The sequence below is a fragment of the Delphinus delphis genome, chromosome 12, assembly GCF_949987515.2.
Source record: "Delphinus delphis chromosome 12, mDelDel1.2, whole genome shotgun sequence".
NCBI classification, from domain to species: domain Eukaryota; kingdom Metazoa; phylum Chordata; class Mammalia; order Artiodactyla; family Delphinidae; genus Delphinus; species Delphinus delphis.
Window position 1 is genome coordinate 29,992,793 of NC_082694.2, and position 24,393 is coordinate 30,017,185.

The 24,393-nt window shown below is 37.1% G+C and overlaps 1 protein-coding gene across 7 annotated transcripts in view; it reads right to left on the bottom strand.

Moving 5' to 3' along the window:
• Positions 1-24,393, bottom strand: part of ZNF638 (zinc finger protein 638) — an 84,295-nt gene that overhangs the window by 38,604 nt on the left and 21,298 nt on the right. For 4 of the 7 annotated variants that reach the window (XM_060026406.1, XM_060026404.1, XM_060026403.1 and 1 more), the window contains exons 4-10: positions 22,104-22,142; positions 21,067-21,359; positions 19,656-19,930; positions 18,132-18,278; positions 17,090-17,212; positions 1,235-1,293; positions 964-1,016 (exon numbers count right to left, since the gene is read on the bottom strand). In XM_060026406.1, coding sequence (XP_059882389.1) covers positions 964-1,016; positions 1,235-1,293; positions 17,090-17,212; positions 18,132-18,278; positions 19,656-19,930; positions 21,067-21,359; positions 22,104-22,142 — 989 coding nt within the window. The remainder of the gene's footprint in view (positions 1-963; positions 1,017-1,234; positions 1,294-17,089; positions 17,213-18,131; positions 18,279-19,655; positions 19,931-21,066; positions 21,360-22,103; positions 22,143-24,393) is intronic. The other 3 variants (XM_060026405.2, XM_060026408.1, XM_060026407.1) reach the window with 1 other exon arrangement.

Consider the following 24,393-nt stretch of genomic DNA (forward strand, 5'->3'; position numbering starts at 1 on the left):
AAGGCCTTTCTGTTACCTTTTTTATGTCATCTGCCTAACTGAAGTAATCTTCTGCCTCTAAATATTATCCGTTTACACGTTCACATTTAAAACTTTAGTAAAAATTTATTGCCTTCCAGAAGCCACTCATAGTCACCTCCACTAACTTCCAATAACTTCAGGACACTATCCAACTAAACATTATGGAAAATTGAGATATTCTACACAATCCAATTTTCCAGTCACTTGAATATTAGTTCTAATACCAAAAACTCTTTTATCTATTCTGAATATAAATCCATAAACTACCTACCTTTCAAAAAGATAACATACAAAACACAATTTAAGTTTCCTAATATATTGTTTATGTCTTGTCCTTCACTATCACAGTTTACTAGATTCAAGAGTGTATGTTTTGGCAATAACTTTTTTCTCTCGACATTTCCAATCCTAAATGGACTGAGAAAAAAATAAATAAACTGGGTTTAAAATTGTATGCAAAATTCATTTAGCTAGATTCATAATAAAGACCTGAAGTATTTGCCTGTGTGTAAAGAAATAACACATGAGTGTAATATCATCTATTTCTGTTTAGTCTTTTTTGTTTACTTTTTGGTTCTTAGCAGACTTTCAAAATCAAAGGGGACCACACAAGCAATCTTAACATACCTTTATGTTTTGTCTTACCAGTTTACTGGGAGGGAATGGAGACAGACACTGCAAAATTAACCTAAATAGCTATTAACTATGGAACTATGATAGGTACTTTGCATACATTATCTCATTGAGTCCTTATATTTATTCCACAAGAGATTTCATAATTAAACACTTAACATTAACCATTAGCTTAATACAGGAGCCAGTGTGGGTCCCCCTTCTCCTAAAGCACAATGAATAATGTTTTCCTAGCATCATCGTACAAGAAGTTCCTAGTCATCTGACAAAACATACTCATTTGGAGGAGTACTGAAAGTAACAACTTACTAGCAGAAGCTGAAGTCACAGTTTCAACAGCCTTGGAAGCATCTGTATCTTTTCTATTAAAAGGAGAAAAAAATTTAGCAAAGAATAAAATTCTAACTTCTAAAGATGCAAAGCTTAAATCTAAAAAAGTTTAAAATAATTCAGTTTGAATGATGCCCCATTTAAACTGGAGTCAGGATGATAAAATACATTAAAAATGTCATTGTAAAATTTAAAAATTTTAATTCATATGCATAGTCATTCTCACATAGGAGATGATGGAATTACTTACTTTAAAGTAGATGCAGATGTTTTCTTTGAATCTGATATCTTTTTCTTCACCTCTTTGTTCTATGAAAGAAAAATATTTTGAAAAATTTAGTTTCTTCCCCAATTATAAAAAACCATTTAGAAAATACACAAAAGCATAAGAAACACACACGTACATAAATCTAAAATATTCCTACCCTAAAGTATAAATGTTAATCACCGTTTTCTATTTATAGATAGAAATTCTTCAATTTGTGATCATACAGTGTAATTTTACATCCTGCCTTTTATCACTTATCTACATTTTCTTATCACTACCTTTCAAAAACATTATTTCAAATAGTGCTATACAGGGAGATCAGCTCGGAGCTTTGTGACCGCCTGGAGGGGTGGGATAGGGAGGGTGGGAGATGCAAGAGGGAAGAGATATGGGGACATATGTATATGTATAACTGATTCACTTTGTTATAAAGCAGAAACTAACACACCACTGTAAAGCAATTATACTCCAATAAAGATGTAAAAAAAAAAAAAAAATGGCACTGCCATGAGGGCAGGGCATTTCCTTTTTTGCCAGTACTGAGCGTCCGCGGTCTGGTGCCTAGCATAGGCTAAATACACGGCATTTTTGTGAACAGAGGCCGGGATTCTGGCTGTCATATTTAATGAGGAATTATAGTCTTATTATTGGGGGGGAGGGGGTGTAAAAAAAACACAAAAAACAAACAGTGCTATAATATTTCTGATGTCTAACTGCTATCACTCTGGTCCAATCTTTTCCTTTAATTACCGTAATAGACTCATAATGGTCTCTGCTTCTGTCTTTGCCTTTTCACCCACCCTCACTCCATTTTAAACATAGAACCAGATTGATCTTGCCATTCCTAAACTCAAAACCTTTCATCACACTCAGAGAAAAAGCTAATACTTAAGCGTTTACACCACACATGCCATGCACTCTCTACCCCCAAACTACCACATACTTCTCCCCATCCTCTACTTCCAATCCTAAAGCATCCTTTATACTTCTCAAACAAAACAAACTACATAGGCATGGACCTGAGAAGCCTTTTGCAGTTGCTGTTCCTTCTCTCTGGAATGCCCTCAATCCAAGGAACAGTTTGCTCCTTCACCTCCTTTAGGTGTCTGTTCAAATATCACCTATTCAATGAGAGCTTCTATAACTACCTTATGGAAAGTTGCACGGCTCCTCATTCCCCAAAAAGAGCACTTCTATTTCCCTCTTCTGTTACTTTTCTCCACAGCACTTGCTGTTAATAGACATAGTGTGGGTGTATATATATATATATATATGTTTAATTTCCTTGTGGTCTTTCTTCTCTTCACTATCACTGGTGCCTAAAATTATGCTTGGCAATTAGTGAACATTCAATAAATGTGTTAAACTGATCTGAACTTAACAAAAATTGTTGTCATATTATTTTATGTTTTCTGTTCTTTTGGGGCAACCTTGCCATTTCCTTTTGTTCTATATGGGATTTTATCCCAAACATCTTCCTCACCCCAATGGTTTAGAAGATAATCGTCCTCCTACTTTTATTCTACTAATGGGTATCTTCAGTGTTAAAATAAATGTGAATCCCCTGATTTCTTCTGTATAAATTTAAAAGCCCTTACACCTTGGCTTACATGCCACTTAAAAAAAAATTTATTTATTTATTTTAGGCTGCGTGGGGTCTTTGTTGCTGCGCGTGGGCCTTCTCTAGTTGTGGCGAGCAGGGGCTACACTTTGTTGCGGTGTGCAGGTGTGACTTCTTTTGTTGTGAAGCACAGGCTCCAGGCGCACAGGCTTCAGTAGTTGTGGCTTGCGGGCTCTAGAGCGCAGGCTCAGTAGTTGTGGCACGTGGGCTTAGTTGCTCCGTGGCATGTGGGATCTTCCTGGACCAGGGCTTGAACCCGTGTCCCCTGCATTGGCAGGAGGATTCTTAACCAATGCACCACCAGGGAAGTCCCCAAAATATGCCAATTTCTGATGACATATTTTAGACCAAAATTATTATTGTTTTTAATTTTAAGTAATTTTTTTTTTTACAATTTATGTTATTTTATAAAGATACGAACGACTATTTGGATCTTACTCTACACTTAAATGGTTTCATTACTCATCACCAATCATTTTATATCATAACTTCTCCATTTCTTAAGTTGTTCATTTTGATAGCAATATTCTCGGCAAGATAGACTGATGAAACGTTCTTCGAGCCCATACGTGTCTGAGAATACGGTCCTAACATACAACTTGGGATTTGACTTGAAATGCATGTACTGCATTACAATCAATCTTTTTTTCCACTCAACCTTGAGAATGTGTTGCTTGGCTATCTAAGGCTAGTCTACTTTTTACGTTTATACTGTTTCTGCCTGGATCACTATAGCTTGCACCTTTATAACTATGAAAATTAACATCTTTACCAGTTTTTAAGTGATGTTCTCTTTCTGAAATTCCAGTTATATGCAGATTGGGTCTCCTAGACGTATCCACCATGCCTTTCCTCTTAATCATTTTAGACTTTTTAACCTTCCTTAATAGACAATAAGTTCTAAGAAGAATGGAAGCACATCTGCCTCCTTCATCACTGCATCTTCTGCATGTACCATAATGCCGGACACATAACAGATGTTCAAGAAATAGTTTCTGAATTAAAGTAAAACTAAACTCTCTTCTGAATTGCTTGTATCTCTGCAGTTTTATCTCTGTTATTCATTAGATTTTCCATAACACTCAAACCACTGTTCACTGCTTCCCAGCACTGCTTTTGTTTCCATTCAGTCTTCTTAAATCTAAGCTGGCTGCTTGCTCTAGGTTTTAGATGTAATGTCCCCGTGAATCTTGCTGAAAACAGTAAATTAAAAATTTTAAAGTCTTGTTTGTTTTGTTTTTGCAAAGGGTTGACCTGCAGCACTATTTTACAATTACAAGGGTACTGTTTGTTGGAAAATCTGATTCTACTTTTTTATCAAGGGCTCCTGCTCCTTTAAGGAAAATTTTCAGTATCAACTTGTGTCCATTTCTCTGGAAAAGAAGAATGCTTGCTTTCAGGAGATTGGTTAAGAATCATTATTAAGGATTGAGGTCTATGCTGGCTTATGATTAAAAACAAGGTTACTGAGTTTGGCAGAGTTGTGCAGACCCATATTTTAATCTTTCAGGCTTAAATACAGGGATGTAGAAAATTTTAACCTTTTCTCTAACATTTCATTATTGACTCCAAGAAGTAGCAAAATGAAGAGAATGTTCTATGAATCACAGCCAGAGTCCAAGGCTATCCTAACATGAAATATCAAACGTGGGCAGAAAAGTTTCATCGTAGTTTTGACTGTTCATGCCAAAATTAAGATGTGGATCAAGAAAACTTTAGGGCTGCCCTTTCTTTTCTAGTTTGAGTTTCAAGCCTATTTTGGGCTTGCTCTATTAGGAAAACTTAATGTCTTCCCCTGTGATAACAGGCCAGGAAGATTGTCCCATATACTTCTAATCTGAAGAAGCCATAACCAGAGTTCTGTTGGGGATCCCCTCTGGTCAGTCACAACACAGAAGTCAGGAGTTAGCATTCTAAGGCTTCAGTTCAGCACCATTCAAACCATATTTAATTGAAGAACATCAACGTTTTTGACAGGTAGATGGCATGTTTTCTAGTTTCTAGCGCTGATACTTAGCCCATTCATTACCATGAAAATCAAAACAGTAAAATATGGGGACTTCCCTGATAGCGCAGTGGTTAAGAATCCGCCCGCAGGGGACACCAGTTTGAGCCCTGTTCAGGGAAGATCCCACATGCCGCAGAGCAAGTAAGCCTGTGCACCGCAACTACCGAGCCTGTGCTCTACAGCCCGCGAGCCACAACTACTGAAGCCTGCATGCCTAGAGCCTGTACTCTGCAACAAAGAGAAGCCACCACAATGAGATATCCACGCACTGCGACTAAGAGTAGCCGCTGCTCTCCACAACTAGAGAAAGCACGTGCACAACAACAGACCCAAAGCAGCCAAAAATAAATCAATATGATTGGGCTATCTGACTTGCACCGCTGCCTTACCAAACTTATCAATAAGTCACTCTAATACCCTAAATGTATCCTTAGTCACCCATTTTCCCAGATTAAACGTTTTAGAATTAAAGAAGACTATCTCCCCAGTTCTCCAAATTTAATGATCAGCCAGTCTTGCTTGAGAGTCACTGGTATAAGCTACTTCTCCTTTCTATTCTCAAGGTTACTATCTACCCCAAACCGTTACTATTATTAGTAACAGTCTGGCTGGCTAGATGAGCACTCTAACTGGATCAGTGATCTTTTCTTTTCTTTCCTTTAATCAATTTGCTAAGCTTTCTTTGCCTTCAGAGTCATTTGCCCAACTAATTCATTCTGCAGATCACTTCCTGATGAACCTTTCTAATCCATCCATTTCATTATGTCATAGCACTGCTGAAAACCTTGAGTAACATTTAACTGTCTACAGGATAAAGTTTAAATTTTTAAATTATGCATTCAATTCTTGATTCCCCTTATTATCCTCTGCAACTAGACATGGCCACGTGTCACAGTTCTGGTAAATCAAATGTAGGTTAAAGTTGCTGGGGAACTTGCTCTTCCTGGAGGGGTTGGGGGGGGGATAAAAATCCATTCTGCTCTTGATTTTTATTCCTTTCTTTCTGCTTGGAAGACAGAAACAATACCAGAAGGTACAGCAACCATCTTACAAACAAGAATGAAAGGTACACGCTAACGATAGTGGAGGAGAAAACCAAAAAGGCTGGGTTCCTGAAGATAGTATGGAGCTGCTGCACCAGCCATGGACCGCCTGCCTGCAGATTTCCTGTTATGAGATAAATAAACCTCGGATTTGTTTAATAAAACAATGGTGAAGTTTTCTGTTAATTGAAAATGAAAGAAATTCTAAATTGGTAATAACTAGGGTCACCACGTAATTCATTATTCAAATCAGGACAATGGGACAATGGAATGGGCATGTATATAGCGGGTGTTAGTAAACTAGGACGATGCGTTACTCTGGTAGTAACTAACCAGAAAACGTAAGAGAAAAAAATAAATAAAAACTCTTTTATCTAATAGCAATTGAAATAATATTTATGATGTATATAAATAAATATAAATAAAAGTTAAATTTAACACTTCCTCCAAAATGTACATTATGGAAACACTACAAAAGAATGTCATGGAAAACAATGTGGGACTTCCCTTGTGGTGCAGTGGTTAAGAACCCACCTGCCAATGCAGGGGACACAGGTTCGATCCAGGAAGATCCCACATGCCGTGGAGCAACTAAGCCTGTGCACCACAACTACCGAGCCTGCCCTCTAGAACCACCGAGCCACAACTACTGAGCCCTCGTGCCACAGCTACTGAAGACCACACACATAGAGCCCATGCTCTGCAACAAGAGAAGCCACTGCAAGGAGAAGCCCGTGCACCACAACGAAGAGTAGCCACTGCTCACCACAACTAGAGAAAGCCCGCGCACAGCGATGAAGACCCAATGCAGCCAAATATAAATAAATTTATTTAAAAAACATGTAAAACTTGCTGAGGGACACTAGATGAAACCTAAATAAATGGAGAGATAAACCACGTTTCCGACAGAAAGATTTAGTATTGTAAAGACATCAATACAAATTCAATATAGTATCATTTAAACTCTCAATAAGATTGTTCAGAGAACTTAAACTGATTCTGAAACAAATACTGAGGAGTAAATGTTTAAGATTAACCAAAATAAATTTAAATAAAGAACAAAGAAAAAGGATTCTATTAGAAAACTAAGCAAATATTATAAAGTTACAGTTGTTATAATAATTGAAACCATACAGTATTTGTAAAAAATAAACAGACTGAAACAGATCTGTGTGTATAGGATAATTTATACACATAAAGACAGCTTTCCAAATCAATGAGGAAAGACAAATCAGGCATAAATGGTGTTCAGTTAATTGGTTACCCATTTTGGAAACAATATTGATACTATTCACACATTATACCACAAATCATGGATTTAAAACATAATGGAAGCATATCTTTTTGGCACTGGTACAAAGGTCTTCTAAAACAAGATAAAAGAAAGAAAGCAAAAGCCATTAAGAGGAAAAAAGGTAATAAACTTTAGTACACTGAAATTACTTAAAACTTTATATATGTATACATACAAGCAATAGTCTAAAAGAAAATACTTCTCATTTATAACACAAAGTTAGTGTCTAGGATAATGAACATCTTCAGATGAAATTTTTTTAAAAGACAAATAACCTAAAAACAAAACAAAACAAAAAAGACAACCTAACAGAACAATGTGAGAAGATATATACAACAAGTAATAGAGATAGCTAGTAATTATATTAAAAGATGTTGAAGTTCAATAACAATCAGGAAAATGCAACTTAAAACTAGATACCAGATGGGATCAAATGGTGGGGGAGTTAAGACGTGGAATTCCCACAGGTACATCAAAAATACATCTACTATAGGGCTTCCCTGGTGGCGCAGTGGTTGAGAGTCCGCCTGCCGATACAAGGGACACGGGTTTGTGCCCCGGTCCGGGAGGATCCCGCATGCCGCGGAGCGGCTGGGCCCGTGAGCCATGGCCGCTGGGCCTGTGTGTCCGGAGCCTGTGCTCTGCAGTGGGGGAGGCCATAGCAGTGAGAGGCCCGCGTACCGCAAAAAAACCCCAAAAACCAAAAACCAAAAAACATCTACATGTGGAACAGCTCTCACAGAACATCTACTGAACACTGACAGAAGACCTCTGACTTCCAAAAGGGCAAGAAAATCTCCAGGTAACTGGGTAGGGCAAACGAAAATAGAAAAGAAAGAAAGGAAGAATCTGCCTGCCAATGCAGGGGACAAGGGTTCAAGCCCTGGTCTGGGAAGATCCCACATGCTGTGGAGCAACTAAGCCCGTGTGCCACAACTACTGAAGCCTGCGCACCTAGAGCCCATGCTCTGCAACAAGAGAAGCCACCGCAATGAGAAGCCCGTGTATTGCAACGAAGAGTAGCCCCCGCTCGCTGCTACTAGAGAAAGCCCGCACGCAGCAACAGAGACCCAATGCAGCCATAAATAAATAAACAAACAAACAAATAAATAAAAATTTTAAAAAAAGGAAAGAAAGAAAGAAAGGAAATCGGGACAGGACCTGTGCCTCTGGGAGGGAGCTGTGAAAGAAAAGGTTTCCACACACTGTGAAGTCCCCTCGCTGGCAAGTACATCTTTCAGATGGGTAGGCTTCAGAGGAAAGCACAGCAACAGGTGTGTGGAGTGCAAAGCGCGGAGAGACCTGCACAGAGGCTCATACCGACTGGCACTCCCCAGCCCGAGATGCTTGTCTGCTCGCTCACCTGCTGGGATGGGTGGGGGCTAGGTACTGAGGCTTGGGCTTCAGAGGTCAGACTCTGGGGAGACTACTGGGGTTGGCTGAGTGAAGACAGCCCTGAGGGGGCTACGGTGTAATGCACCACAACTGAGGAAGTCCAGGAAGAAAGCTGGGCCCACCAGAGAGGCAAGGCACCACTGTTGTTGGGGGGTACGCAAGGAGGAGTCTGGCCCACCATAGGAGCTTCTTTCTCTGTGCACTCGCAGGCGGCAGGACACTGCCTACACAAGCTCCAGGGTCGGGTGTGCAAGCCACTGCTGATGCCAAGGGCCCTGTGAGTGGGTACAGGTCACTGCCCCCACCTTCCCAGGAGCAGGCACAGCCCACCACTGCTGAGGGTCCCATGATCGGGGCCAACTGCCCTGGGAGCGTGCATGGCCCGCCATTGCTGCTGAGGGTCTCACGACCCAGTGCCAACCACTGCCCCCACCTCCCCGGGGGTGTGAAAACCACCACTACCACTGTGGAGTGACCCACAACTGGGAGCCAACCACTGTCCCTGCCTTCCTGGGAGCTTGCAGGAGCTGTGCACCTGTGCAACCCCTATCAAGGGGATAACAGCCAGCACATGCTAAGGAAAGAGACAGCAAGCATCCAAACCAAAAACAGCCCTCATGCCAAAAAAATATTAAACCCACACCAGCTACACAGGGACACTCCCACTTATACATAGCTCCCCAAGACTACAGTAGATAATTGTTTCCCCTACACTCACAAACTAAGAGATACATAAACAAAATGAAGAAGCAGAGGAAACACTCTCAGTTAAAAGACCAAGAAAATTCCCCTGAAGGAACCAACAACGAAACAGACCACTTCAGTCTAATAGATACTAAGTTCAAAAGGAGGTAATGAAAACACTGAAAGAGTTAAGAAAGGCTATTGACAGAAATGCATATTACTGTGAAAACGAATGAAACTATACGGAGGAGCCAAGAAAAATGAGAAACTTCATTTGCTAAGACAAAAGCTGAGCTCAAGGCAATGAATAGCAGAATGAATAATGCAGAAGAAAGAATAAGTGACCTGGAAAAAAGACTAACAGAAATTACACAACCAAAACAGCATACAGAAAGCCAAATGAAAAAGAATGAAAGCAATATACGAGACCTAAGGGATAACATAAAGCGGGTCAATCTACACACAATAGGGATTCCAGAAGGAGAAGAAAGAGAAAGGGAATTGCAAATGTATTTGAAGGTATTATGGCTGAAAATTTCCCAAACTTAAAGGAGGAAACACATATCCAGATACAGGAAACACAGAGGGTCCCAAACAATATGAACCCACAGAGACCTACTCCAAGACATAATAAAAGTGGCAAAAGTTAAAGAGAGGATTCTAAAGGCAGCAAGACAAAAACAAAGAGTTCATTACAAGGGAACCCCCATAAGGCTATGAGCTGATTTCTCTCAGAAACACTGCAGGCCAGAAGGGAGTGGCAAAATACATTCGAAGTCTTGAAAGAGAAAAATCTGCAACCTAAAATACTCTACCCAGCAAGACTATCATTTAGAATAGGAGGAGAAATAAAGAATTTCTCAGACAAGCAAAAACTAAAAGAATACAGCAATACTAAACCTATGCTAAAAGAATATTGAAAGGTCATCTCTAAATGGAAAAGAGGCAAGAAGAAATAGGAGGGAGGAAATCACAATTGGAAGGTAAATCACTTAAATTAGCCAGTATACAGATCAAAAAGAACAAAACAAAACAAAACAAAACACCCCATTTGTGAAAGCAATGATAAACACAAGGAACAGCAAAAGGATAAACATGAAGATATAAAAAGGGACATAAAATGTGGGGAAGGAGAGTAAGAAAATGCAGATTTCTTTTTTTTTACAATGTGTTTGAGCCTATCTGACTATCAGTCTAAAGCAAGCAGACATAGGAGGGGGTTAACATACTTGAAAAACAGGACAACCACAAATTAAAAACATACAATAGATTCACAAAAACCTAAAAGAAGAGAACACAAGCATAAAATAAAAGGAAATCATCAAACCACAAAAAGAAAAAGAAAGGAACAGAGTAGAAACAAAGAATCAACTGAAAAACACCATTTGTAATGGCAATAAATACATATGTATCAATAATTACCTTAAATGTCAGTGGACTGAATGCTCTGATCAAAAGACATAGAGTGGCAGACTGGATAAAAAAACAAGAGCCTACAATATGCTGCCTTCGAGAGACCCACCTTAGGGCAAAAGACACACATAGATTGAAGGTGAGGGGATGAAAAAAGATATTTCATGCAAACGGAAATGACAAGAAAGCGGGAGTTGTGATACTCATATCAGACAAAATAGACTTTAAAGCAAAGGCTAGAAAGAAAGATAAAGGACACTTATATAATGATAAAAGGATCAATACAGGAAGAGGATTTTACACTTATCAACATATATGGACCTAATATAGAAGTACCCAAATACATAAAACAAATACTAACAGACATAAAGGGAGAAACCAATAGGAATACAATAATACTAGGAGATTTTAACACCCACTCGCATCAATGGACAGATCTTCAAGACAGGATCAATAAGGCAACAAAGGCACTAAATGATACAACAGAACAGTTAGACTTAATTGATATTTTCAGGACACTACATCCAAAAAAACCAGAATATATATTCCTTTCAAGTGCACACGGAACATTCTCTAGGATTGACCACATCCTAGGTCACAAAACTAACCTCAACGAATTTAAGAGTATGGAAATTATTTTGAGAATCTTCTCTGACCACAGTGGCATGAAACTAGAAATCAACCACAGGAAAAGAAACGAGAAAAAAACTATTACGTGGAGACTAAATAACATGCTAGTAAAAAACCAATCAGTCAACAAGGAAATCAAAATGGAAATTAAAAAATGCCATGAGACAAACAACAATGGACAGAAAACACAACCATACAAAATCTATGGGACACAGCAAAAGCAGTTCTTAGAGGGAAGTTCATAGCGATACAGGCCTTCATCAAAAACAAGAAAAATCTGAAGTAAACAACCTAACCTACCACCTGACAGCATTAGAAAAAGAACAAGAAACAAAACCTAAAGTCAATTGAAGGAAGGAAATAATAAAGATCAGGGAGTAAATAAATAAAATAGAGATTAAAAAAAAAATCAACAAAAACAAGAGCTGGTTCTCTGAAAGGGTAAACAAAATTGACAAACCTCTGGCCAGGCTCACCAAAAAGAAAAGAGCAAGAACCCAAATAAACAAAAAAAGAAATGAAAAAGGAGAAATCTCAACTGATACCGCATAAATACAAAAAACCATAAGAGAATACTATGAACAACTATATGCCAACACATCTGACAACCTAAGAAGAAATGGACAACTTTCTAGAAACATACAGCCCACCAAAACTGAATCAAGAAGAAATAGATAATTTGAACAGACCGATCACTATAACTGAAATAGAATCTGTAACAAAAAAACTGCCTACAAACAAAAGTCCAGGACGAGATGGCTTCACAGGTGAATTCTACCAAACATGTAAGGAACTTATACCAATTCTTCTCAAACTCTTCCAAAAGATTGAAGAGGAGGGAACACTCCCAAAGACATTCTAAGAAGCCACCATCACCCTGATACCAAAACCAGACAGACACCACCAAAAAAGAAAATTACAGGCCAATATCTTTGATGAATGTAGATGTAAAAATTCTCAACAAAATATCAGGAAACCAAATTCAACAACACATAAAAAAGATCATACACAACAACCAAGTGGGATTCATCCCAGGTTCATAAGGATGGTTCAACATATGCAAATCAATCAATGTAATACACCACATTAACAAAAGACAAGTCAGAAACCACATGATCATCTCAATAGACGCAGAAAAAGCATCTGACAAAATTCAACATCCATTCATGATAAAAACTCTTACCGAAGTGGGAATAGAGGGAACATATCTCAATATAATAAAAGCCATTTATGACAAACCCAGAGCCAATATAATGCTCAGCAGTGAAAAGCTGAAAGCCTTCCTGCTAAATCTGGAACAAGACAAGGATGCCCACTCTCACTCTCTCTTCAACATCATATTGGAAGTCCTAGACACAGCAATTGGACTAGAAAAAGAAATAAAACATATCTGAATTGGAAGGGAAGAGGTAAAATTGTCACTACATGCAGATGACATGATACTATATATAGAAAACCCTAAGGACTCTACACAAAAACTACTAGATCTAATAAGTGAATTCAGCAAATTAGTAAGATACAAGATTAACATTCAGAAATCGGTTGCATTCCTTTACACTAACAATGAAATATCAGAAAAGGAATGTAAAAAAAAATAGCTTTTAAAAATTGCACACAAAAAATAAAATACCTAGGAATAAACCTGACCAAGGTGAAACACTTATATGCTGAGAACCATAAAACATTAATAAAGGAAATAAAAGAGGATTCAAAGAAATGGAAAGCTATACCATGCTCTTGGAATGGAAGAATTAATACTGTTAAAATGGCAATACTACCCAAAGCAATCTACAGATTTAATGCAATCCCTATCAAACTACCCATAACATTTTTCACAGAACTAGAACAAATAATCCAAAAATTTATATGGAACCATAAAAGAGCCAGAATTGCCAGAGCAATCCTGAGGGAAAAAAAGAAAGCAGGAGGCATAACTCTCCCAGACTCAGACAATACTACAAAGCTACAGTAATCAAAACAGTGTGGTACTGGTACAAAAACAGGCATATGGATCAATGGAACAGAATAGAGAGCCCAGAAATAAACCCACACACATACAGTCAATTAATCTTCAACAAAGGAGGCAAGAATATACAATGGGAAAAAGACAGTCTCTTCAGCAAGTGGTGTTGGGAAGTTGGACAGCTGCATGTAAATCAATGAAGTTAGAATACACCCTCACACCGTGGACAAAAATAAACTCAAATGGCTTAAAGACTTAAACGTAAGACGTGACACCATAAAACTCCTAGAAGAGAGCACAAGCAAAACATTCTCTGACATAAGTCATACCAATGTTTTCTTAGGTCAGTCTCCAAAGGCAACAGAATAAAAACAAAAATAAACAAATGGGACCTAATCAAACTTACAAGCTTTTCCACAGCAAAGGAAACCAGAAACAAAATGAAAAGACAACCTACAGAATAGGAAAAAATATTTGCAAATGATTCGACCGACAAGGGCTTCATTTGCAAAATATACAAACAGGTCATACATCTCAACCACAAAAAAACTAACTGAAAAATGGACAGAAAACCTAAATAGACATTTCTCCAAAGATGACATACAAATGGCCAATAGGCACATGAAAAGATACTCAACACTGTTAATTATTAGAGAAATGCAAATCAGAACTACAATGAGGTACCACCTCACACCGGTCAGAATGGCCATCATTAAAAAGTCTACAAATAATAAATGCTGGAGAGGGTGTGGAGAAAAGGGAACCTTCCTATACTGTTGGTGGGAATGTAATTTGGTGCAGCCACTGTGGAAAACAGTATGGAGGTTCCTCAGAAAACTAAAAATAGAATTACCATATGATCCAGCAATCCCACTCCTGGGCATATATCCAGATAAAACTGTAATTCAAAAAGATACATGCACCACTTTGTTCATAGCTAACTGCTGGACAACGATCATCAAAAAAATGTTGGAAGCTACCAAAAAAGATACCCAACATCCAGAGACTGAGAAGAAGCCACAACGAGGGGGCAGGATGGGTGCAATCGCGATAAAATCAAATCCCATACCCACTGGGTGGGAGATCCACAAACTGGAACCTGAGCCCCATGTCAGGCTTCCCAGTCTGGGGGTCCAGCAACAGGAGGAGGAGTCCCCAGAGAAACTGGCTTTGTAGGCCAGCAGGGTTTGATCACAGGAATTCCACAGGGCTGGGGGAAGCAGAAACTCCACTCTTGGAGGGTGCACACAAAGTCATGTGTACACCAGGACCCAGGGGATAAAAGCAGTGACTCTATAAAAGACTGGGTCAGACCTACCTGCCTAGTATTATAGGATCTCCTGCGGAGGCAGGGGGCAGCTGTGGCTCATTGCGGGAACAAAGACTCTGGCAGCAGCAATTCTGGGAAGTACACACTGGCATGAGCCCTCCCAGAGGCCACCATTAGCTCCACCAAACATCCTGTAGGCTCCAGTGCTGGGTCGCCTCAGGCCAAACAACCAACAGTGCGAGAACACAGCCCCACCCATCAGCAGACAAGTCTCCCTGAACACGGCCCTGCCCAACAGAGAGACAAGACCCAGCTCTACCCACCACTAAGCAGGAACCAGCCCCTCCCATCAGAAAGCCTGCACAAACCTCTTAGATAGCCTCATCCACCAGAGGAGAGCAGAAGCAAGAACTACAATCCTGCAGCCTGCAGAACGGAAACCGCAATCACAGAAAGTTAGAAAAAATGAGACGGAAGAGGAATATGTCCCAGATGAAGGAACAAGATGAAACCCCAGAAGAACAACTAGGTGAAGTGGAGATAGCCAATCTACTAGAAAAAGAATTCAGAATAATGATAGTGAAGATGATCCAAGATCTCGGAAAAAGAATGGAGGCAAGGATCAAGAAGATGCAAGAAATGTTTAACAAAGACCTAGAAGAACTAAGGAACAAACAAACAGAGATGAACAACACAGTAACTGAAATTAAAAATACACTAGAAGGAATCAGTGGCAGAAGAAATCATAAATGACCTGAAAGAAAGAATGGTGGAAATCACTGCCACAGAACAGAATAAAGAATAAAAAGAAATGAAGACAGTCTAAGAGACCTCTGGGACAACATTAAATGCACCAACATTCACATTATATGGGTCCCAGTAGGAGAAGAGAGACAGAAAGGACCTGAGAAAATGTTTGAAGAGATAATAGCTGAAAAATTCCCTAACGTGGGAAAGGAAACAGTCACCCAAGTCCAGGAAGCGCAGATAGTCCCAGGCAGGATAAACCCAAGGAGGAAAGCTGAGACAAATAGTAATCAAATGGACAAAAATTAAAGACAAAGAAAAAATATTAAAACAAGGGAACACCCATAAGATTATCAGATGATTTCTCTGCAGAAAGTCTGCAGGCCAGAAGGGAGTGGCATGATATATTTAAAGTGATGAAAGGGAAGAACCTATAACCAAGAACACTCTACCCAGCAAGGCTCTCATTCAGATTTGATGGAGAAATCAAAAGCTTAACAGACAAACAAAAGCTAAGAGAATTCGGCACCACCAGACCAGCTTTGCAACAAATGCTAAAGGAACTTCTCAAGCGGGAAAGAGACCAGCAACTTAAAACAACCTTGTACATATATGGACTGCTATATCAAAACCTCATGGGAACAGCAAACCCAAACACTACCACAGATACACACACAAAAAAGAAAAAACAACCCAAATCAAAACTAAAGATGATCATCAAAACTAGATACCATTTTTTACATACTAGATTTTAAAACTGCAAATATTAAGATGTCACTGATAATAGAGAAACACCAGTACTCACATAAATTATTAGACTATAAATTATTAGTCATTTAACAGGCAATCTAATATTATTTCTGTATACCCTATAACCCAGCAATTCCACTGTAGATATCACCTTAAAAAACACCATCATAAATGCATTAAGAAAGGCCCGTGAAAGCCATATACAAGGAAGTTAACTGAAGTCCTATTTATAGCAATTTATAGTAAACTAGAAATAACCTAAATAGCAATCCATAAGGAACTGGTGAAATAACTGTGGTATATTCATAGGAAGTAACACCACATATAACCTTAAAAGAATAAGGAAAATCTATAACGTACTAACATGGTTTGATCTCCAAATCAAATTAGTAATTGAAAAATGTGTGCTCCAACGCAGGCATTCTTCAGTAAATAAGAAAATAAAATAAAAAGAACACATATACACAAAGCAAAACTTACTGGATATTTTAAAGTACTTCTATAGACATTATCTATGGATATATAAACTAAAGCAAAGAAAATGATCTACAAAGACTAAACTCCTAAACGTTGATACTTCTAAGGAAGCAAAAGGCCCAGAAGAATATATACACTATGATTCTGTTTATAGAAACTTCCAAACAGGCAAAACTCAAGTACGGTATTAGAAACCAAGGTGGGGTTACACACTCCCTTCTGCCCCGGAGTAAGTATTCAAAAGAAGTATGCAAGGGGCTTCCAGGGTGTTGTTAGTGTTGTAGTTTGTGACTTAGGTAGAGGTTTCACAGACTTTTGCTAATTCTGTTAAGTATTTTCCCCTAGTCTATTGCTTATCATTCAATACTGTTTACAGTGTGATATATATACGTATGCATAAAGATGTTGCTAAGTTCAATGTATTTGAATTTATACCTAATCTGTGGAGTGAACATTTTTGTTTTATGCCTTTTTCTGTATGTGCCATACTTAAACAAAAAATTAATCAACAATGAATCACATAAGAACTTAATTCAGTTTACCTGTGACTTTTTCTTTCCTGGAACACATACTTTCACACTTTTCCCATTTATCAGAAGTGGTGTTGTTTCAATGTACTTCATGACTGCAGTAATTGCCTCTTTAAATTCCATTTCCAAGTAAGCCTAAAATGAAATGTATTCCACTTTTAGTCAAAAAAATCTACCTTAAATTTCTCTGTATGACCTAATATAATACTTCTTTGTGGAATATAAAACTGAAATTACCTCAAGTCCTGGTTGCGTTCACCTCTTTTTGTTTTGCTGAAGTGTAATGTGATGTTTAGGATGTTTTCACACATGAAATGGACACTTAACCTTATAGAATTTCTATACCATTACCAAGGTAAGAAGGAAGCATGGGTCCATGGCAGGATCATGGAACAATAAGAAATGGGAAGGAGGGCTCACTGAACAATCGAAGAGAAGGCAGGATCTGGTCTAGCTGCTGTAAGTCTGACCTTTTTAAGGGTTCTTGCAACAAAGAAAATAATACCAACTATGTTCCTTTGTCTTACCTCACAATTTTTTACGTTCTGCTTAACCTAGGGTTTGTAGTTCTGGTGAACTCTACTATGTGAGTTATAGGAATACAACTCATATGTAAAAAAATACTGTACAGACAAAATCATTTTTTTAATATGACCTTACTGGTGTACTAAAGCAATGAATGGCAAACTATGGCCTGCCACCTGTTTTTGTAAATAGTTTTTTTGAACACAGCCATGCTCATTCATTTATATATTATCTAAGACTGTGTTTGTACAACAGAGTTGTATAGCAGAGTTGAATAGCTGAAATCCTATAACATGCAACGCCTAAAATATTATCTGGCCCTTCACGGAAAAAGTGTGCTCTTCTAAGAAAACAGTGTGCTGTTTGAAACGATATAAAGCAGTATTTAGGGACATTGTTCATTCAAATCCGAACATTTACATAATTCAATAAACAATTGTGTATGCAGGAAAAGCAGCTAAAAGATCCAACAACAGTCTTTATAAAATAATGACTTTGTATGAATTTTAGAACAGACTAAATAACTCACTTCCTTTCTATATGGAACAATCAGGACATCATTAACTTTTCCAAATGGCTGAAATATTTTTCTAATATCTTCTTCAGTACAGCCATCCTCTGGTAATTCAGATATAAGAAGAACGGGACCATAATGTGAAGACTGATCTTTCCGAAGCTTTTTTTGGGATGAAAGAAAATTAAACCAAATTAAGTGACAAAGTACAGTAATAATAATTCCCAATATAATTTCTTCTACCATTAATTTTAGTCCTTTAAGCAGTCTTTTCAACATATTTTAGCATATTTAAAAAAATTTTAAAGGCCAAAGAAAAGTAGTAAGAAATATGTTTTACATTTTACCACTCAAACCCAACAGTGGTCAGTTTATGGGTAACCAATCACAGATGCTCTTTTCTGTTTAGAAGCATTTTGTAACAAACAAGACCTATGAAATGAAATGGTCCAAAACTATTAAACAGTATTTTTCTATATGAATCTGCATGGCACATCACTAGTGAAGCTGAAATTATAGCTTTATTTACTCTGTGTTCTAATAATTAAAAATGTTATCTAGATAGGCATAATATTTTAAAAGATTTATACTACATACAATTTGAATATATTTTATCAAATTTGCCACCTATGTTAAAAATTGACTCAAAAAAAAAAAAACTTTTTAAAAAGTTCCACTGCCACCATCTAGAAGTCTAGAAACAAAATGAAAGAACGTTACAGAATAATTAAGCCTCTTTGAGATTAATTCCCTGTACTCAACATTTCTTCCTAATTAATGCTCTTCAAAATCCTGTAATTGCAGGTTGATTATTTTAAGTTTATCCTTCTAAATATAAGCTCTCTGGGGCAGGGAACTGTAGTTGTTGAAAGTTAAGACAATGTTAAGAGAAATGTATACCTAAATACTTGAAGACTTGTTATTATTACAATATAATAAACATTTGAAAATCTGGCCTATCAGGAGTTACTCTGATAGTCTCTTTATATATTATCTGCTATAATAGTAATGTCATTAACATATACAATAAAGCAATACCATCAAAATACACCAATAAGTTAGTACCCAGAAAAGAGACTAGTATTCTACACTGGATAATGATTTAACTTATGAACTGTACTGCAAAAAGTATAAAACAGATTAAAAATGACCAATTCTCAGCAGAGACTCACTAATAACTTACTAACAAAGATTATAAAACCTCATTAATGCTGCTGATTACATCCACTTCCCCAATAAGGGAGCAAAACTTATCACAAGGATCTGTTTGTATGGTTAGCCAAAAACACCAAACTGTCAAAATGTTCTCACTTTTGATATATCAAATGCCGAACTTCTAGGATTTGTAATCTACAGGACTTTAATTATTGGACTTTTATTATATTCAGAAGAGAAACCAATGAATATTCCATATCAACATAACAAGTCACGATTTCAAACTTTTGGAAATATGAAAATTAAAAATTCTGAAAACTTTGTTTTCTCTTTGTCATATTAACAAATGTATGCACACACTTCCAGTAACAAAGAACTACTGACCTTACGTTGTAGAGAAACAGCTTTATCAGACACCTGTTTACTTTCTGGTGAGGTGTCATCTTCAAGATTCTTTGACTTGTAACGAGTACCATGTCCTATATTTGAATCACTCTTTGTAGAGCTCGTAGATTTAACTGATGGCCTTGCTCCACTGACAGTTTTAAGTTTTTGTGCTGGTGAGTGTCCTTTATCAACTGCTTCAAGATGTTTCTGTTTACTGAATTCTGATCCATGCCCAGACCGTTGTACTACATCTTCTAATGCTTTTTTTCTGTCTAGTAAAAAGGACATAAATACTACTTCAACTGAAAAGAACTTAAGGTAGGAAACATCTCATCACATTATAAAAAAAAAAAGAATCATCTCTCAACTGTCCAAATATTTACCACATTGAGCTACTGTTCGGCCAAACAGGTGGCAAACACACACACACACACAAAATTATTATTCTTTAATTCTTCACTCAAAAGTGAAGATGTAAAAACATGAAGATCCCTTATTCAGTGAGCTTCTCTTCTACCAGTGGTACTCAAACTTTGGTTTCAGTATCCCTTTACACTATTAAAAATTGAGGACTCCAAAGAGCTTTTGTTCAATTTATCAATGTTTACCATATAAGAAACTAAAATAGAATTTTTAAAATATTAATTCATTTAATAATAAACTCCTATGTTAATATAAATAATATATTTTTATAAAAAACTTTAATTTCAAAACAAAAATTAGATGAGTAGCACCACTGTATATTTTCCAAACGCTTTAATGTTGGGCTTAAAAAAAGTCTGAATTCTCGTATCTGCTTCTGCATCCAATCTGCTGGATACATTATTTCAGCTGAAACATTTAAAGAAAAATCCAGCTTCACAAAGACATGTAGTTGGAAAAGGAAAGACCTCACAGACCTCTGCAAAGATCTCAGAAAAGAATTACGTAAGAGCTATTTCCAGAAAGGTCACTAAACCAATACAAAGACACAGGTTGAAAATACGAATAATTTTTTAATGTTTTAAATTAATTCACCGAAGACAAGTCTATAATCAATTACTAAAGCAAACTAAGATGTTTGTATATCCTTGGTTTTTAAGTTTGATGTTGGGTGGATAGATACAGTCTCCCACACTTCTTCTGATACATAATAAAGGGAAGAAGAATGAAATAGGTTGGGATGTGGGTTGGATTTCATATAGAAATTCTAAAATTTAATAAAGTAGAACATTCCATTTCTTAAAAACCTTGAAAGTTTTAAAAAGAGCTGAGCCAAATACCTCAAAATGTCAACATTTAAAAATATCTTGACAGTAGTATATAAGTCACCATTTCAAGCTTAATAGAAATAAAAAATTCAAACAAACAAAAAAGCTAAAAAAATTTAGTCAAAATAAGTACTTATTATTCACAACCATAAGTGTACCTGATGATCTCACTGATCTCCTTGATGTCCTTTCGGGGCTAACTGATCGATAGCATTTTGGACTAGCTCTAAATGGATTTCTCATTCGATACGGTGAACGGGATCTGGATCTGTATCTAGGAATGAAACGATGGCAAATTCTTGGACTTCGACTTCGTGGTCTGTACATATAACGTATTGGGCTTCGGGATCGACGGAATCTGTGACTTGAGCTTGATCTCCTAGAATGTCTAGGACTGGGAGAATGAGATCGTCTTCTTGGAGTTTCGTTTTCTTTTCTATTGCCTTCATTTCTACAAAGTGCAGGAAAAAACCACAAGATTCATCAATTTAACAAAAATTTAAATCTATACTAAATGACAGATTTATCTTCTTAAAAACAGACTATTAACAATGCCAAATTCTGATACCATGTATTTACATAAAGCAAAAACCTGTTTGACATGATGCAATTCAGCCTTGTAGATGAGTAAGAAACAATCAGAGCAGATGATCACCTCTCTCATTGCTTAGATTCCTCTGTTTTGTTAATTTACAAAAGAATATTATCATCCATTTCTTGCATTTTTCCTATACCACTATTATATCCAATTATGTTTTGAAAGTATTATATTACATGAAGAATTTAGGAAATGACTTACATAAACAAATGTTTTTCAACAATTTTTCCTGAAACATTATGCCATCCACAAATATTTCTTTGACTGTTGTACTTGTGTACCTACACATTGAACCGGGAACCCCATTCCCAGCCTTCAAATCTAAGATCCCACAAGCATAAAATAATAGTAAAAGTACAAAGTATTTTCAGAACAGACTTAAAAAAAAAAAAAGTTCACAGATGGGAGCTATCACACTTAAACTGGGGTAACTAAAGAAAGATTCATTGAGCTGGTTCCATTTGCCTATTGTTTAAAAGTAAAAATGGTCAAAACAGGACTCTATTCAAAACAGTACCTTTAAAAAAAAAAAAAGTACTTGTTTACTTTTAAAAGAAAATCAAATTTCAATAATACCACTATTAAAAAAATAACTACCTTCTTGATGGGAGGATCTCAGGATTCCAATCGGGATACCTATTTTGAGAATAAACAATATTAATGAACAGTTAAAATAAGATTATAAGGCTCAATCTTTCCCTGCAATATATCAAGAGGACTGTTCAAAACCAAAGTTAAGGGAATTCCCTGATGGACCAGTGGTTAGGACTCCGTGCTTCACTGCTAAGGGCACGGGTTCAGTCCCTCACTGGGGAACTAAGATCCCACAAGCCATGTGGCGCAACAAATAAATAAAAATTTTAAAAATTTAAAAAACAAAAAAATTTTAAAAAATTTTTAAAAATTTAAAAAGTATTTTTAAAAAGATTAAAAAAGGATAAAAAACAAAGTTAACACAGTGATTTATTAGTATATTAAAATATGAATATTTTCTTCAAAGTAAAATATTTTGAGTGTCTAATTCAATAAATAAGGTATTAGGCAATTCAGGGAAAAGAAACACATTCCCTATACTTCAAAGGCCTCGACGTTTATTTAGGTAAAACAAGCAGTACATATAGAAGTGTTGAGATGTATAGAAGAGGTATAAAACACAAGCTTAGGTTGGGGTTAAAGACAGTTCTCCCACTTTGCAGAACTCCAGGGGACACCACTCTACAGAATAAGACATGAATAGTGCCCCTTACACTGTACCAAGTGCTCCTCAAGAGAGGATCTAGTGGGAGGATTCAGGGGAGAATTCAAAGAAAAAGGTTGCTTTTCAGGGGAACTAAGATCCCACAAGCCATGTGGCGAAAGGTCTGTTAATAGGCATGGATCAGGTTAGGTTTCATACAGTGGTGATACATAAAAGAAGCACTGGAGGCAAAACATGTGTTCTATTCCAGGAACCGGTATGGCTGCAGCATGGAAGTGATGAAAAGCAATTATGAGGGGGAAAACCTGGAAAGGCAGCTCAGAGACAAACTATGAACGTCCTTGAAATCAGGTTAAGGAGGCTGCACATAATTAAAAGGCAACAGGGAACAATAAACATTTCTGAAATGAAGGGAACATAGGAATGTTTTCAGAACAACTGGAAATAAATATCTGGATTAGAGAAAAAGATGAGGGCTGGGATATTTAGAAATCAGGCATCAGCTATACTACTAAGAATGAGTGAGATAAACAGAGAATAGAGTTTGTGGGGAAAAAAGAGGGCTGAGGACAGAATCTTATGCACACTAACACTTAAGAGTAAAGCAGACAAAGATACACCAATGAAAGAGATTAAGGGTTAATTACAGAAAGAAAAAGTAGGAGGAACAGTAACATCATAGAAGCCTAAAAAAAAGACATCTTTATCCTCATCTTTTCTAGATTTTCTGGACTCTTAAAAGTTAACTGGAAATGGTGATTAAATTAAATTATTGAATCACTGATGTTCAAAAATACAATTTCAGTAACCAAGAGGAGAGCCAGGTAAGGAAATGAAGGCAGCAGACTCAACAAGTCACCTGGCAGGAAAATAAAGTGAGGTCAAAACCTTACTAAAAGTAAAGTGGTTTTTATTTGTTGATATTTGTCTCAGACATCATTAGCAGGTTAACTCAAAAGCAATTCTCAACTCTCTTTTCCCATGCCTGCCTCCACAACAAAGGCTTAAAAAAGCTAAATATTTGCTTTCTCAGCCTCCTTAGAAGATAGCCAGTGATAGGTTCAAACCAATGAGACAGACACAGGTACAAAACCACTGGCAGACTTCTGAGAAAGCTTCTGTCCACTTCTTCCTGCTTTAAGAGCAGACATGATGCATCTTATAACTACAATGTGACAAACTATGAAGGCAAAAAAACTTAACTTTCAATCCAATGTATCTATCACCCAGCATCAACAATTGTTAAAACATGAACAATTTTGTTTCATCTACTACTACATTTTTTAAAACTTTTGTTACTCTGTACCATGTAAGAAGATACATTTCCGGTCTTACGTTACTGTGTTTAAAAGCAAGACCTTTGAGAGTTCCCTGGTGGTCTCCTGGTTAAGATTTGGCACTTTCACTGCTGGGGCCTGGGTTCAATCCCTGGTCGGGGAACTGAGATCCCACAAGCCAAGCGGTGCGGCCAAAAGAAAAAAAAAAAAAAAAACTAAAGCAAGACCTTTGGAATCAAACACAGCTGGGTGTATAAGTGTAGGTACTGCCACTTAATGACCATGTATCTGAAAGCCAGTTACTTACTATGAGTAAGGCTTAGCTTTCTCTTATGTACAATGCTGGAAATACAGCTGGTTGTCGACACACAGAAGTTATTAAATTTCCAGATCTTTCCAGTTCAAGAGTGGG